The following is a 17298-nucleotide window of genomic DNA, read 5'->3' on the forward strand; positions in this document are numbered from 1 at the left end:
CTTTTGTGCCCCTTACAAAGTGCATGGGGTTGGGCCCCTTTTGTGCTCCTTACAAAGTGCATGGGGTTTGGCCCCTTTTGTGCTCCTTACAATGTGCATGGAGTTTGGCCCATTTTGTGCTCCTTACAAAGTGCATGGGGTTGGGCCCCTTTTGTGCTCCTTACAAAGTGCATGGAGTTTGGCCCCTTTTGTGCTCCTTACAATGTGCATGGGGTTTGGCCCCTTTTGTGCTCCTTACAAAGTGTATGGGGTTTGGCCCCTTTTGTGCCCCTTACAAAGTGCATGGGGTTGGGCCCCTTTTGTGCTCCTTACAAAGTGCATGGGGTTTGGCCCCTTTTGTGCTCCTTACAATGTGCATGGGGTTTGGCCCCTTTTGTGCTCCTTACAAAGTGCATGGGGTTGGGCCCCTTTTGTGCTCCTTACAAAGTGCATGGGGTTTGGCCCCTTTTGTGCTCCTTACAATGTGCATGGGGTTTGGCCCCTTTTGTGCTCCTTACAAAGTGTATGGGGTTTGGCCCCTTTTGTGCCCCTTACAAAGTGTATGGGGTTTGGCCCCTTTTGTGCCCCTTACAAAGTGCATGGGGTTGGGCCCCTTTTGTGCTCCTTACATTTTACATTTTAGTCAATTGGAGAGGAAGGCAGTAGTGGATGCTTTTCTATCATGGCAGCTGTTGTCTTGAAAAGGCATTTTAATTTTGTCAGAGAACTTGACTATTGTAAATATATCAAAATGTAATAGTGGGGAAAACAAGTCCATAGATCCATACCTGCTGACTATGCTTTTTGTATAATCTTTATGCTGTTTTTCACTGAATTACATCTTATGCTTGCCTGTATATTGAATATGTTTTTGGTAGATTAAAAAAAGACAGTATTAAAAAGTTGTGTTTGTCATTTTAATTATCATCTCTTCAATCCAACACATCAACTTGAGAATAATCTAGAAAAGATGATTACTGCCTCAAAATAGCATTATGGGTATGTTTTTTTGTCATAGACCTGAATGTTCTTTCCTAAAACTATCATTATGTTCTGTTTGTAGCATCTGTATATGACAGATTTACAAGAACAGATGGATTGATTCAATTGGAAAACTTATCTTGTATATTCCCAATATTAATGAAGAGAATTGGTTAGCGGACCAGTCTGTATTTTTTCAAATATGGTTTGAGATTTTTAAAGTGACACAGTCTTTATCATTGTGACATGAATGTTAAATGACTGAAAATTGTTATAAGGGGATTTTTTTAAACTTTAAGACATATTAGATCAGAAAAAGGAGAAATCAGTAGTGATTTACAAATTTTCAAAAGAAATTTGAGAGTGATGTAATACAGCACTGAGGTTGAGGGCATGCTCATTGCAGGATTTGTCAAGGTGCCTATACAATTAATCAGTGAGAGTTAGACATGTGGAAAAGTTAAAGTGTATTGTATGTATAGTTTGTTAATATGCCCTGTGTTTGTATTCTAGTACTAATCCTCATGGAGTGTGCCCATTTGTGACAAGAACTTTAAGTAGATTTAGATTCAGGTTAGTAACAAACATAAATGCATATTTTTCATTCATTTTATTGTATGTATGTCATGTAACATGTAGATTACATGTTATAGACCACTCCAGTGGCATAGTGGTTAGAGCATCAGCCTCAGGTACAGGATGTCATGAGTTCGAACTCCAACACAGTCATACAAAAACTTTTACAAATGGTACTAACAGCTGGTACTAGACACTCAGCATTAAGAGGTTAGTGTTAGGACTGGTCGACCTGGTGTCATGATAATATGACTGGGTAGGACATCATGCTACATGTCTATGGCATGATGACTCAGTGCTAGACATCACTATAAACTGCCACACTGCAGACATTGTAGCATTATGACTGAAGAATTGTTAAAGCTAGTTTAAAAATACAAATCACACACTCAAACACACACACATACACATGTTATAATCCGATTATGTTCTTTTGCCACTTGAAGTATGCTGATACCTCTCTAGGGGTTGGCAGATATGTAGACCTCAGCCTTCTGGTTTTAGATTTCTCAGGTGGCATCTGCTTTCACAAATCCAAATTCAAGTCTGCCACATCACAGGCAGGTTCATTGTCTTAGTGGAATCAGTCAATCCATACTGAATTTTCTACTCACCAGTCAGTCTTCGGTCAAATCTGCACTCATTGGAGTTGACCTCTTGTAGACCTTTCTATATTAAACACCAAGCTCACAAACCTCATCTTGCTAATTTAAATTCTAGAGGCCTGGGCAGTTGGTGCACTCTTCCTGAACTGAAATGATCTCAGTACAGTCCTTTCACACATCACTTAAAATTATTCAAAGTCTTGTAGAAGACAAGACACTAAGATTGCTTTCCTTTGAGTGGGAAGAAAGCATGGATCAGCAGACTAAAGAATTTACAGGTGGAAGTCCCCATTAAAATCTCCCCAGCAGCTTAAACAACTATGAATGCATATATCCAGAGACATTAAACCTAAAACTGTTACTCATATCTGAGAAAGAAACGTGTTTTTGAATAACATATATGTATGCTTCAAGAGGAAGAACTTCCACTTCAGAAGCCTATGATAGAGAAATACTGCTGTAGACCTTGCCTCGTCATGATGGTCCAAGGACTCCAGTTTCTCTCCTGATGGCCTCTGTTTTCCCTGCGGCCCTTGTTAAAGAAGTCCTTTACTTTTAAACCTTTGCCTTATTTGGATCCTTCTCCTCAAGGGCCCCTGCTGGACCCTGTCAGAGAATGGAACCTTAAGCATGATGAATTGATCAGAAGAGGGAAATTTCACTTGTCTTACAAATCGTGAAGAAAGGGCTGATATTCCTGTGCAGGATGTATCATCCTGTATCAGTTGGTTTATGTGATTGGCCATCAAGGAACTAACCCAGTGAATTCTCATGCATATTGGTCATGAGGTTTGGGTAGTTGACACCAGTATAGCACCTGATTGCAACTGTTTCCCAACCAGTGTCAATCAAATCTTGGGATGGTGGTCAGAGATGACACTCCACAGCTTTTAGCTCAAGGACCATTCATCCCATAGAGCTGATTGACCTGGTGGGTCCTATACTTACGGTACATCTGGCTCATTTCTCAGGTCACTCAGCAGTTTGTAATGACTCTGGTTTCACTACTTTTGTAGCATTTGCCCAAGTGAAAATGTTTCTCAAAACAAGTCTGAACATTGACCACTGGAAGCTGCTTCATGGACCTGTGGAGTCCAGAGCAATGACCACCTTCATGTTGGGTGGATGTAATTCTTACTGATTTTCCCATTAACTGCTATAACTTGTTAATGTGTTTGAAACAAAAAAAGTTTAGAGTAAAATGTGTTTTTTTCTACATTACATACCTGATCTGAGCAGACTGAGCAAAGCCCTTCTTACAGTTTGATAAGATTTGGCACCAGTCCCATTGTCCAAAGCCCTTCATACAGTTTGATAATATTTGGAACCAGTCCCATTGTCCAAAGCCCTTCATACAGTTTGATGAGATTTGGTACTAGTCCCTGTCTCCAAAGCCCTTCTTACAGTTTGATGAGATTTGGCACCAGTCCCTGTGTCCAAAGCCCTTCTTACAGTTTGATGAGATTTGGTACCAGTCCCATTGTCCAAAGCCCTTCATACAGTTTGATGAGATTTGGTACCAGTCCCTGTATCCAAAACCCTTCTTACAGCTTGATGAGATTTGGCACCAGTCCCTGTTTCCAAAGGGAATCAGAGAGACCACTCTTGTCTGACTTCCACCTCAGCAAGCAGATAACATTTATTAGTAATTTTAAAAGAATATCAAGCCAGAAGACTCCAGTGATCATATTGTTTAGCTTTGTCAGGTAGTCGATGTTCTTCTGATGCATTGTGAACAGGTAAGTCTTATTGAAGAAACATATTTTACTTCAAAAAGTCGTGTCTTCTTTCCCAGCTGAGATTTGGATACTAAGAGATACGCTATGACTGGGATAATCTTTGCTTTAGTTTAAAAAATGTTTATGTTTTAAAAATACTTTAAGAGCCGAGACTCTTCTAAATTTCTTGCTGTTGGTTACACCTTAAATATATTGTATTTCCACCACAGACTTCAACATGTGAGACATGGTTTGCCATTGCTACAAAACTTTATGAATATTTCTTCGCTGAGAAACTTGACCCCAAGGCACAGCCACATTTGAACACCCTCAAGTCCTTACTGGAAACTGAAACACGCTTCTCAGAAAAGTAAGTATTTATTTATTTATTTTGTCAACTAGCATTTTAATTTGATAGCTGTAATGTATAGGATTCATCTTGAGACAGGTATCCGGAAACACGGGTGATAAATCATTCAACCAGAAGTAAGGAAGTTTTGGGTTAAAGTCAGACTGGTCATGCAGACAAAAGTGGTTGGGAGCTGAGAAGATGAATCTTGAGCAATCTGTGATGTTGAAACCATGTTATTAAAAACTTGTACCATCAACTTGCTATGTTCTGGCCACCACCACCACTACCTGGATGGATAAAGAAATGTTTGTGTATTAAACAGGAAACACAGAAGAAAGTAATCATTGCATTTTTGACCATTTCTCTTTCAAATTCTAGCAACAAAAGCAAAATTCAGGAGGGTGGCTTATACATCATTACGTAGGACACCAGATGGAGTCCTATGTGTACTGCATCTTTTTGACAAATTTTATTTAGTTAATATTTGTTAGCCACACACAAAAAAACAAATATGAGTCCTTCACAAACATGATTTTAAATTATCTCCCTTTTCATTTCTTGATGGCAGCGGGATTATTCATACTCATCCGTCATGCTGAACTAGATTGTGATGTTTAGTCTCAGTTGGTCTGCATGGTCAGTGTTGATGGAGATAAGGGATGGTATCTCATAAGCATAGAATATGATGAGGGAACCAATGGGCAACACAGGTTTCAATAGATTAGATTGTTGAACTTCAAATTAAAGCTTGTGATCTTTAAGTATTTCAAACGCATGTCCAGCTGCCCATATCCTAGCATCATATATTATGTAAACCCATTTTAGTCACATTTTCCATACCTTTAAAAGCACATAATAAATATATAACATGAATACAACACACTTGTAATAGTGCATAATGAATACAACATGAAAACAAAACAATTGTAAAATCATTTGATGGATATAGAATGCAACATGAATACAACACACCTGTGAAAGCATTTCATTAATATAAAATACAATATGAATACAACACACCTATAAAAGCACATGATGAATATAAAATACAACATGAAAACAACACACTGATAAAATCACATGATGAATATAAAATACAACATGAATACAACACACTGATAAAAGCGCATGATGAATATAAAATACAACATGAATACAACACACCTATAAAAGCACATGATGAATATAAAATACAACATGAATACAACACACCTTTAAAAGCGCATGATGAATATAAAATACAACATGAATACAACACACTGACAAAAGCACATGATGAATATAAAATACAACATGAATACAACACACCTTTAAAAGCGCATGATGAATATAAAATACAGCATGAATACAACACACCTATAAAAGCACATGATGAATATAAAATACAGCATGAATACAACACACCTTTAAAAGCGCATGATGAATATAAAATACAACATGAATACAACACACTGATAAAAGCACATGATGAATATAAAATACAACATGAATACAACACACCTTTAAAAGCGCATGATGAATATAAAATACAGCATGAATACAACACACCTATAAAAGCACATGATGAATATAAAATACAACATGAATACAACACACCTTTAAAAGCGCATGATGAATATAAAATACAACATGAATACAACACACTGATAAAAGCACATGATGAATATAAAATACAACATGAATACAACACACCTTTAAAAGCGCATGATGAATATAAAATACAACATGAATACAACACACTGATAAAAGCACATGATGAATATAAAATACAACATGAATACAACACACCTTTAAAAGCGCATGATGAATATAAAATACAGCATGAATACAACACACCTATAAAAGCACATGATGAATATAAAATACAGCATGAATACAACACACCTTTAAAAGCGCATGATGAATATAAAATACAACATGAATACAACACACTGATAAAAGCACATGATGAATATAAACTACAACATGAATACAACACACCTTTAAAAGCGCATGATGAATATAAAATACAGCATGAATACAACACACCTATAAAAGCACATGATGAATATAAAATACAACATGAATACAACACACCTTTAAAAGCGCATGATGAATATAAAATACAACATGAATACAACACACTGATAAAAGCACATGATGAATATAAAATACAACATGAATACAACACACCTTTAAAAGCGCATGATGAATATAAAATACAGCATGAATACAACACACCTATAAAAGCACATGATGAATATAAAATACAACATGAATACAACACACTGATAAAAGCACATGATGAATATAAAATACAACATGAATACAACACACATATAAAAGCACATGATGAATATAAAATACAACATGAAAACAACACACCTTTAAAAACATAATGAATATAAAATACAACATGAATACAACACACCTATAAAAGCACATGATGAATATGAAATACAACATGAATACAACACACCTATAAAAGCACATGATGAATATAAAATACAACATGAATACAACACACCTATAAAAGCACATGATGAATATAAAATACAACATGAATACAACACACCTATAAAAGCACATGATGAATATAAAATACAACATGAATACAACACACCTGTGAATGCATTTCATTAATATAAAATACAACATGAATACAACACACTGATAAAAGCACATGATGAATATAAAATACAACATGAATACAACACACCTATAAAAGCACATGATGAATATAAAATACAACATGAATACAACACACCTGTGAAAGCATTTCATTAATATAAAATACAACATGAATACAACACACTGATAAAAGCACATGATGAATATAAAATACAACATGAATACAACACACCTATAAAAGCACATGATGAATATAAAATACAACATGAATACAACACACCTATAAAAGCACATGATGAATATAAAATACAACATGAATACAACACACCTTTAAAAACACATAATTAATATTAAATACAACATGAAAACAAGACACCTTTAAAAACACATAATGAATATAAACTACAGCATGAATACAACACACCTTTAAAAGCACATGATGAATATAAACTACAACATGAATACAACACACCTTTAAAAGCACATGATGAATATAAACTACAACATGAATACAACACACCTTTAAAAGCGCATGATAAATATAAACTGCAAAATGAATACAACACACCTTTAAAAGCGCATGATGAATATAAACTACAACATGAATACAACACACCTTTAAAAGCGCATGATGAATATAAACTACAGCATGAATACAACACACCTTTAAAAGCGCATGATGAATATAAACTACAGCATGAATACAACACACCTTTAAAAGCGCATGATGAATATAAACTACAACATGAATACAACACACCTTTAAAAGCGCATGATAAATATAAACTGCAAAATGAATACAACACACCTTTAAAAACGCATGATGAATATAAACTACAACATGAATACAACACACCTTTAAAAGCGCATGATGAATATAAACTACAGCATGAATACAACACACCTTTAAAAGCGCATGATGAATATAAACTACAGCATGAATACAACACACCTTTAAAAGCGCATGATGAATATAAACTACAACATGAATACAACACACCTTTAAAAGCGCATGATGAATATAAACTACAGCATGAATACAACACACCTTTAAAAGCGCATGATGAATATAAACTACAGCATGAATACAACACACCTTTAAAAGCGCATGATGAATATAAACTACAACATGAATACAACACACCTTTAAAAGCGCATGATGAATATAAACTACAGCATGAATACAACACACCTTTAAAAGCGCATGATGAATATAAACTACAGCATGAAAACAACACACCTTTAAAAGCGCATGATGAATATAAACTACAACATGAATACAACACACCTTTAAAAGCGCATGATGAATATAAACTACAGCATGAATACAACACACCTTTAAAAGCGCATGATGAATATAAACTACAACATGAATACAACACACCTTTAAAAGCGCATGATGAATATAAACTACAGCATGAATACAACACACCTTTAAAAGCGCATGATGAATATAAACTGCAAAATGAATACAACACACCTTTAAAAGCGCATGATGAATATAAACTACAACATGAATACAACACACCTTTAAAAGCGCATGATGAATATAAACTGCAAAATGAATACAACACACCTTTAAAAGCGCATGATGAATATAAACTACAGCATGAATACAACACACCTTTAAAAGTGCATGATGAATATAAACTACAACATGAATACAACACACCTTTAAAAGCGCATGATGAATATAAACTACAGCATGAATACAACACACCTTTAAAAGCGCATGATGAATATAAACTACAGCATGAATACAACACACTGATAAAAGCACATGATCAATATAAAATACAACATGAATACAACACACTGATAAAAGCACATGATGAATATAAACTACAACATGAATACAACACACCTTTAAAAGCGCATGATGAATATAAACTACAACATGAATACAACACACCTTTAAAAACACATAATGAATATTAAATACAACATGAATACAACACACCTTTAAAAGCGCATGATGAATATAAACTACAACATGAATACAACACACCTTTAAAAACACATAATGAATATAAACTACAACATGAATACAACACACCTTTATAAGCACATGATGAATATAAAATACAGCATGAAAACAACACACCTTTAAAAACACATAATGAATATTAAATACAACATGAAAACAACACACCTTTAAAAACACATAATGAATATTAAATACAACATGAAAACAACATACCTTTATAAGCACATTATGATTATAAAATACACCATGAATACAACACACTGATAAAAGCACGTGATGAATACAAAAATACAACATGAATACAACACACATGTTCTGATATATATCAAACAGTTATTAAAAGCAAGCTTCCTCAAATTCTTTTAGAAACAAATCTAATTTATTTACGTTTTGTAACAGTGATTCTGTGGTCTTAAACTAAGTAACAGAAAAAGCAAAGCCAACAAGTTTTGTAAATTCAACAAGTAAGTTAATTCTCTAAGTTACAAAGTGAAAATTTAATTGGAACTTACAGTATTGTCAGTTAAATCCCAAATAATCCTGAATGTTCTATCCCAAGTCCAAAAGTGTAGAATGTTCCAAATGAAATACAGCATGAGTCTTTAATATGCTGAATGTACCAAGTTTTGCAGTATTTCAATGATAAAAGCCAGAATGTCTTTGAATGAGTCCTCAATAATCCCACAAGTAGTGTATAATTTAAATAAATAATTCCTCTCAAATTATAACTGAACACAACTAAGAACTCTGATCATTGGTTCGTAAAGACTGATTTTAAGATGGGATGAATAATTCTGTTGATCACAACCTTATATATAAAAAAGTATAAAGTATCTTGCCAAAGGACACACCATGGTAGCTGACCCATGCTGGTCCAATGGTAGGTTCAAACCTGCACCCATTCAGTCATGAATCTGACATTCTAAACACGCTAAACCACTGGGCAACCTAGATCCACTTATTAATAGGATAGAATCAATAAGATCATCAGAATAAAAACAACCCCCAAAACAAACTGTGGTATTAATGAATTAAAGAGTTCTGCAATAATAATAAAAATATTTTCAAATATCACATTTTTGCCCCATGTCCAGCTACACCATTTCAGCACCCCCAACCCTCTTCTGCCAGTGCTGTTGCTCATTACACTCAACAACACACTCTTTGCCTCATCTCCCCCCCTCCCCTCTGCCCTTCTGCTACTTTCTTTCTTATTGAAACTCCTAGTGATCTTCATTTTGATGATTGCCTTTAGGATAAAAATTCAGTTAAAATTTACACTGAAGATACAGTATAGATTACCATGAAATATCCAGATGTAAATTTGCTACAGTATAAATGACTGTTGTATTCAAATATGACAAAATTCCCAAATTTAAAAGAATCCAATCTCCGCTTAAGGTAGCAGGGCTTCATTTTGAGCAAGCCTACATTTTTTCTCCTGCCCCTAAACAGCCATTGCCCCCCCCCTTCCCCAATTTAACAAATCTGCATATCTTGATCAATTAGGGGACAGATTTACATAAACTGTCCCTCTGGCAGCCCTACGTAGGAGCATAACTAAAATAGGTTATAGGAATTCAGACTGCATCTGTAGCAAAATTGAAATGATGAAGGTTGGTTATTTAAAAGGTTTCATGTAATTGTACTGTGTAACAAAAGTGATGGTCTAATGTAAATTATGATATAATTGTACTGTGTAACAAAAGTGATGGTCTAATGTAAATTGGGATATAATTGTACTGTGTAACAAAAGTGATGGTCTAATGTAAATTATGATATAATTGTACTGTGTAACAAAAGTGATGGTCTAATGTAAATTGGGATATAATTGTACTGTGTAACAAAAGTGATAGTCTAATGTAAATTGGGATATAATTGTACTGTGTAACAAAAGTGAAGGTCAAATGTGAATTGGGCATAGTCAATTGATAGGATAACCCAAGTTCTCCGGACCTCCGATATAGTAATGTTTCTGCATCATATATAAGTATCTCTAAATGTATGGAATGAATTGTTGGTTTATGTTATTTAAATACTGGCTTGAAAGAGGAGTTACCTCCCATGCTTTTAAAAATATCATACCTGTTAATCTGTAAATAGCCTTACCTGGGAAAATCTGTGTGTGATATATATAGGCATCAACCATTATGTCCTTTGTGAAGTTCTGAGGTACACAAATAAGAGAACATGTTCCCTTGACCTTGTAGTACACCAAGCAAATCACAACTTTCTAAGTTTTGAAAGTGACACATGTCAATTAGAATATATTGTTACTAATAACACTCTCTTCAAAGGAATTTGTTATGCTTATTTGATCGGCTGCTAAAAATAAGTGTACTGGGAATTCCAAACAAACTATTATTAGTGTCTGTCAAATCACCATGTACAACTATCGAGATGTTATTTGAATCAGAATGAACTTGAGTCCATTGATAATTGGATTATCCTGGTTTTGTTGTTCTGTTTTATCATTATCCAGCGGTCCAAATGTCATAAAATTTCATTTTCACTTTATTTCGATTTTGATTGACCAGACAAATATAATTCCATTTACTTTCCCTAGATAGATCATAAAATCAATTTTTCACCTAATTAGTAATTTCAGATTTCCAACCAATTATGATTGATTTTTAGTGTATTCTTGGATATACTCCAGCAAAGGTTTTCAAGGAATTTTCTTTGGCATTAAAGTTGTTGCCCTTTACTTGAATAGATGTTAGCAAAGCACTTGGAATTATCACACAGATGTATTTAACAGCACCTGTGAATAAGATATGATTGACTGTCATCTGAGTGTAACCTGACATGGCATGTATAGGATTGTTGTGTTCACCCTAGCTTTTACACCAACTCACTGAAAAAAAGAAACTGTTTACTCTTTTATGCTGGATTGTTATTTCCTTTTGAACAATCAGTGATTGTTAGATGCATCCCAAAATGATCATAACAGTAAACAGTATTGTTGAAATGTAAGTTTCCGAAAAAATTTAAATGCACATGTCAGAGATTCTGCTCACATATTTTAATTAAAGTAAGCTTGATATTTTAATATTTGACCTATACTTTTCATGTCTTTTAAAGTTTATAGTTATTCAAGCGGATTTTATATGGAGATAGGCAGTCTAGTTGTTTCATAATTTAAAGGCAGTCTGTGCATCAAACAGACTCTATAGGCACTCCGGGTGCATCATAATTTAAAGGCAGTCTAGGTACATCAAACAGAATGTAGGCACTCAGTGCATCAGAATTTAAAGGAAGTCTAGGTACATCAAACAGACTCAATAGGCACTCAGAGTGCATCAGAATTTAAAGGCAGTCTAGGTACATCAAACAGACTGTAGGCACTTAGTGCATCAGAATTTAAAGGCAGTCTAGGTACATCAAACAGAATGTAGGCACTCAGTGCATCAGAATTTAAAGGTGGTCTGTGTACATCAAACAGACTGTGAGCCATTTAGGTGCATCAAAGACATTTTATAGGAGACAGATTAATAAACAGTCATGCTGAAAGAAACAGATTTTATTGGTAGTGTAGATGCATCAAACAGACTATAGGCCTTCTAGGTGCACCAGACTGGCTTGTTAGGCAGTCTTCGTGCATCAGACAGACTTGATTGGCAGTCCAAGTGCACCAAGCAGACTATAGGCAGTCAAGGTGCACCAAGCAGACTATAGACATTCTAGGTGCATCAAACAGGCTTTATAGGCAGTCTAGGTGCATCAGACAGACTTTATAGGCAGTCTAGGTGCATCAGACAGACTTTATAGGCAGTCTAGATGCATCAAACAGGCTTTATAGGCAGTCTAGGTGCATCAGACAGACTTTATAGGCAGATAGGTAGTCTACTTACATCAAGCACACTTTATATGTAGTCTGTGTGCATCAGACAGACTTTATAGGCAGTCTATGTGCATCAAACAGACTTTATAGGAAGCCTAGATGCATCAGACAGACTTTATAGGCAGTCTAGATGCATCAGACAGACTTTATAGGCAGTCTAGATGCATCAAACAGACTTTATTGGCGGTCTGTCTGCATCAGACAGACTTTATAGGCAGTCTAGATGCATCAAACAGACTTTATTGGCGGTCTGTGTGCATCAAACAGACTTTATAGTCAGGCTGAGTGCATCAAACAGACTTTATAGTCAGGTTTAGTGCATCAAAATTTTTTATCAGCATATAGGCAGTCTAGGTACATCTACATCGAACAGACTTTATAGGCATTCTGAGTGCATCAAACAGACTTTATAGGCAGTCTAGGTACATCATAGTCAGGCTTAGTGCATCAAACAAACTTTATCAGCATACAGGCAGTCTAGGTACATGTACATCGAACAGACTTTATAGGCAGCCTGAGTGCATCATACAGACTTTATCAGCAGATAGGCAGTCTATGTACATCAAACAGATGTTATAGGCAGTCTAGATGCATCAAGCAGACTTTCTTAGCAGTCTATGTGCATCAGACATATTTTATAGGTAGTCTAGGTACATCAGACAGACTTTATAGGCAGTCTAGGTGCATCAGATAGGCAGTTTAGGTGCATCAGACAGACTTTATAGGCAGTCTAGGTGCATCAGACAGACTTTATAGACAGTCTAGGTGCATCAGACAGACTTTATAGGCAGTCTAGGTGCATCAGACAGACTTTATAGGCAGTCTAGGTGCATCAGACAGACTTTATAGACAGTCTAGGTGCATCAGACAGACTTTATAGGCAGTCTGAATGTATCAGATATATTTTATAGGCAGTCTAGGTGCATCAGACAGACTTTATAGGCAGTCTAGGTGCATCAGACAGACTTTATAGGCAGTCTAGGTGCATCAGACAGACTTTATAGGCAGTCTGAATGTATCAGACATATTTTATAGGCAGTCTAGGTGCATCAGACAGACTTTATAGGCAGTCTAGGTGCATCAGACAGACTTTATCAGCAGATAGGCAGTCTATGTACATCAAACAGATGTTATAGGCAGTCTAGATGCATCAAGCAGACTTTCTTAGCAGTCTATGTGCATCAGACATATTTTATAGGTAGTCTAGGTACATCAGACAGACTTTATAGGCAGTCTAGGTGCATCAGATAGGCAGTTTAGGTGCATCAGACAGACTTTATAGGCAGTCTAGGTGCATCAGACTTTATAGGCAGTCTAGGTGCATCAGACAGACTTTATAGGCAGTCTGAATGTATCAGACATATTTTATAGACAGTCTAGGTGCATCAGACAGACTTTATAGGCAGTCTAGGTGCATCAGACAGACTTTATAGGCAGATAGGTGCATCAGACAGACTTTATAGGCAGTCTAGGTGCATCAAACAGATGTTATAGGCAGTCTAGATGCATCAAACAGGCTTTCTTAGCAGTCTATGTGCATCAAACAGACTTTATCAGCAGATTAGGCAGCCTAGGTACATCAAGCACACTTTATAGGCAGTCTGAGGGCATATATAACCTATCATGTGCTGAAAAATGGCATTAAACTCCACAACAACAACAACAGAGAGAAAATTCACCTTACTTCATCATCATGATTTCTTTGAACATTCAAGCTGATGGCGGAAGAGTAAAGACCAGAATTTCCACAACATTCTAGATCTGACATACCTCTTTTTAAACTCATATATTATTCGCACACACTCCTGTTTGTTTGTAAAAAAAAAAAAAAAAAAAAAAAACAAACAATGAATTTAAGAACGATAATCATCAAGGATATAAACAAAATTCATAGAATTTGGTCATTTCTCCTACTGTTTAAACTACCAGTGACCTCCAAAATTTGACGAATCCAAAAATCTAGATCATTATATGAGAGAAATTTACTTACAGTCCCCGACAGCCCTACCTGGAAGCTTAACTGAAATTGGTTGTAGTGAATCTGTTTAAAGATGAAGCATTTTTATGAGATTTTTTTTTAATTGAAATGATCAAGGTTTGTTAATCTATGTATCAGTTTATATAGCTTTAAAAAGTTTCTTGTAATTGTCTTGTATAGGGAACACCAAAAAACACAACCAAAATAATAATAAAAAAATAAAAGTGAAGGTCAAATGTGAATTGGGCGTAGTCATGATAGGATAACCCAAGTTCTCCGGACCTCCGATATATTAAACCTAATGAATACTATATAACTATTTCTAAATGCATAGAATGTTATGTTGGCTTCATGTTATTTGAATAATTATTGGAAAGAGGAGTTATCTCCCTTTCCCGCTAAAAATACCAATACCTGTAAATTCATAAAAAGCCTCACATGCAGAAATCTTTGTTAGATGAGAGCACAGCGGTTAGGTCCGTGGACAAATATAGAACTTGCCTCCTTGAGAATTGGATTAGCCTGTTTGTGTTGTTCTGTTACTATGACCTTGCAATCCATTTGCTGTCCCTTGACACATACAATTAAATTTTGACCTAATTTAAAATGAGCTGAATTCATTTATAGTTTATTATTGGATAGCGTGCATCTCAAAATGATCACAACAATAAATATTATTGTTGAATTTTAACTTTAAAATAAGAAGCTAAAATGCACTTGCCAGTTTCTGCTCACGTATTTCAACTTAAGTAAGTTTGATGTTTTTTGTTCTTAATATTTGACCTCTATTTCTAACATGGTTTAAATTTTATGGGTAGTCTAGGTGCATCCAACAGACTTAAGGCCAAACCCCCCAAAAATGTGTTTTTGGTTGGAATATCATCACTGTTTCTCATTTCCGACCCTAGCACCCCCCCCCCATGGTAACAAAATAAAAACAATTTTAAAAAAAAAATATAAAAGAAATCACATTAACTATATATAATGTTAACCCACCCACACCCTATTTCCCTGCCTACCCTAATTTTAAAATCATTGTAACCAGAAATGCTTGTATTTTTTAAACTGGCCTTATAAGTAGTTTAGGCTTATAAAGGCTGACTAGGTGCATCAAAACAGACTATATTTAGATGCATCAAATAGATTTTATAAGCACTTAGGCAGTCTAGGTACATCATAATTTAAAGGCTGTATAGGTGCAGTCTAGGTGTAGCAGAATTTAATAGCAGTCTAGGTTCATCAGACTTAATAGGCAGTCTAGGTGCATCACACTTTATATGCAGTCTAGGTGCATAACAGTTTATAGGCAGTCTAAATGCATCAGGCTTTATGGTCTGTCTAGGTGCATCAGGCTTTATGGGTAGTCTTGGTAAATCAGACTTTATGGGCAGTCTAGGTGCATCAGGCTTTATTGGCAATCTAGGTGCATCAGGCTTATAGGCAGTCTAAGTGCATCAGGCTTTATGGACAGTCTAGGTGCATCAGACTTTATGGTCTGTCTAAGTGCATCAGACTTTATAGGCAGTCTAGGTGCGTCAGGCTTTATGGACAGTCTAGGTGCATCAGACTTTATAGGCAGTCTAGGTGCATCAGACTTTGTAGGCAGTCTAGGTGCATCAGACTTTATAGGTAGTCTAGGTGCATCAGACTTTATAGGTAGTCTACGTGCATCACACTTTATACTCCGTCTAGGTGCATCACACTTTATACTCGGTGTAGGAGCATCGGACTTTATGGACAGTCTAGGAGCATCAGACTTTATGGACAGTCTAGGTGCATCACACTTTATACTCAGTCTAGAAGCATCACACTTTATACTCAGTCTAGGTGCATCACACTTTATACTCAGTCTAGGAGCATCACACTTTATACTCAGTCTAGGACCATCACACTTTATACTCAGTTTAGGTGCATCAGACTTTATAGGTAGTCTAGGAGCATCGGACTTTATGGACAGTCTAGGAGCATCAGACTTTATGGACAGTCTAGGTGCATCACACTTTATACTCAGTCTAGGAGCATCAGACTTTATGGACAGTCTAGGTGCATCACATCTTATACTGGAGCATCACACTTTATACTCAGTCTAGGAGCATCACACTTTATACTCAGTCTAGGAGCATCAGACAGACTTCATATCTAGTCTTTGCAACAGAGTTTATATTCAGTTAGGAAGCATCAGAGTTTATAAAAATTATTCATTTTTTGCCTTGTTATTTTTTATGTCTCTCGATATGTATTGATTCAATATCTGCAATAGGTTTATCCTTTCAGATTTATTTGTAGTGCACACATTTTGTGTGCCTGGTTTGAAGTAATTCTCATTCACATTGAATTTGCACAATATGTATACACTATTATATCTACTTTTCTTGTAGACAAGGCCGTAGTAACTGTCATGTTGAGGCCAGAAAACAAAACAAAAAAAGGAACCGCTCCGGTGGCCTAGTGGTTAGAGCGTCCGCCTTGGATGTGGGAGGTCTTGGGTTCGAACCCCGGCCGAGTCATACCAAAGACTTACAAAAATAGTACTAACAGCTGCCTCGTTTTGTGCTCAGCATTGAGAGGTTAGTGTTAGGACTGGTCGGCCTGGTGTCAGGATAATGTGCTGAAAAATGGCATTAAACCCCACACCACCACCACCAATAACAACAGAGAGAAAATTCAC

General features: G+C 35.7%; 1 protein-coding gene across 2 annotated transcripts in view; it reads left to right on the top strand.

Annotated features, from left to right (window-relative positions):
* LOC149781283 (nonsense-mediated mRNA decay factor SMG8-like) overlaps positions 1 to 17298 on the top strand; it is a 161143-nt gene that overhangs the window by 64657 nt on the left and 79188 nt on the right. For both annotated transcript variants that reach the window (XM_089935366.1, XM_089935367.1), the window contains exon 12: positions 4090 to 4229. In XM_089935366.1, coding sequence (XP_089791492.1) covers positions 4090 to 4229 — 140 coding nt within the window. The remainder of the gene's footprint in view (positions 1 to 4089; positions 4230 to 17298) is intronic.

The sequence above is a fragment of the Sinohyriopsis cumingii genome, chromosome 15, assembly GCF_028554795.1.
Source record: "Sinohyriopsis cumingii isolate HCF-2022 chromosome 15, ASM2855479v2, whole genome shotgun sequence".
Taxonomy (NCBI): Eukaryota; Metazoa; Mollusca; class Bivalvia; order Unionida; family Unionidae; genus Sinohyriopsis; species Sinohyriopsis cumingii.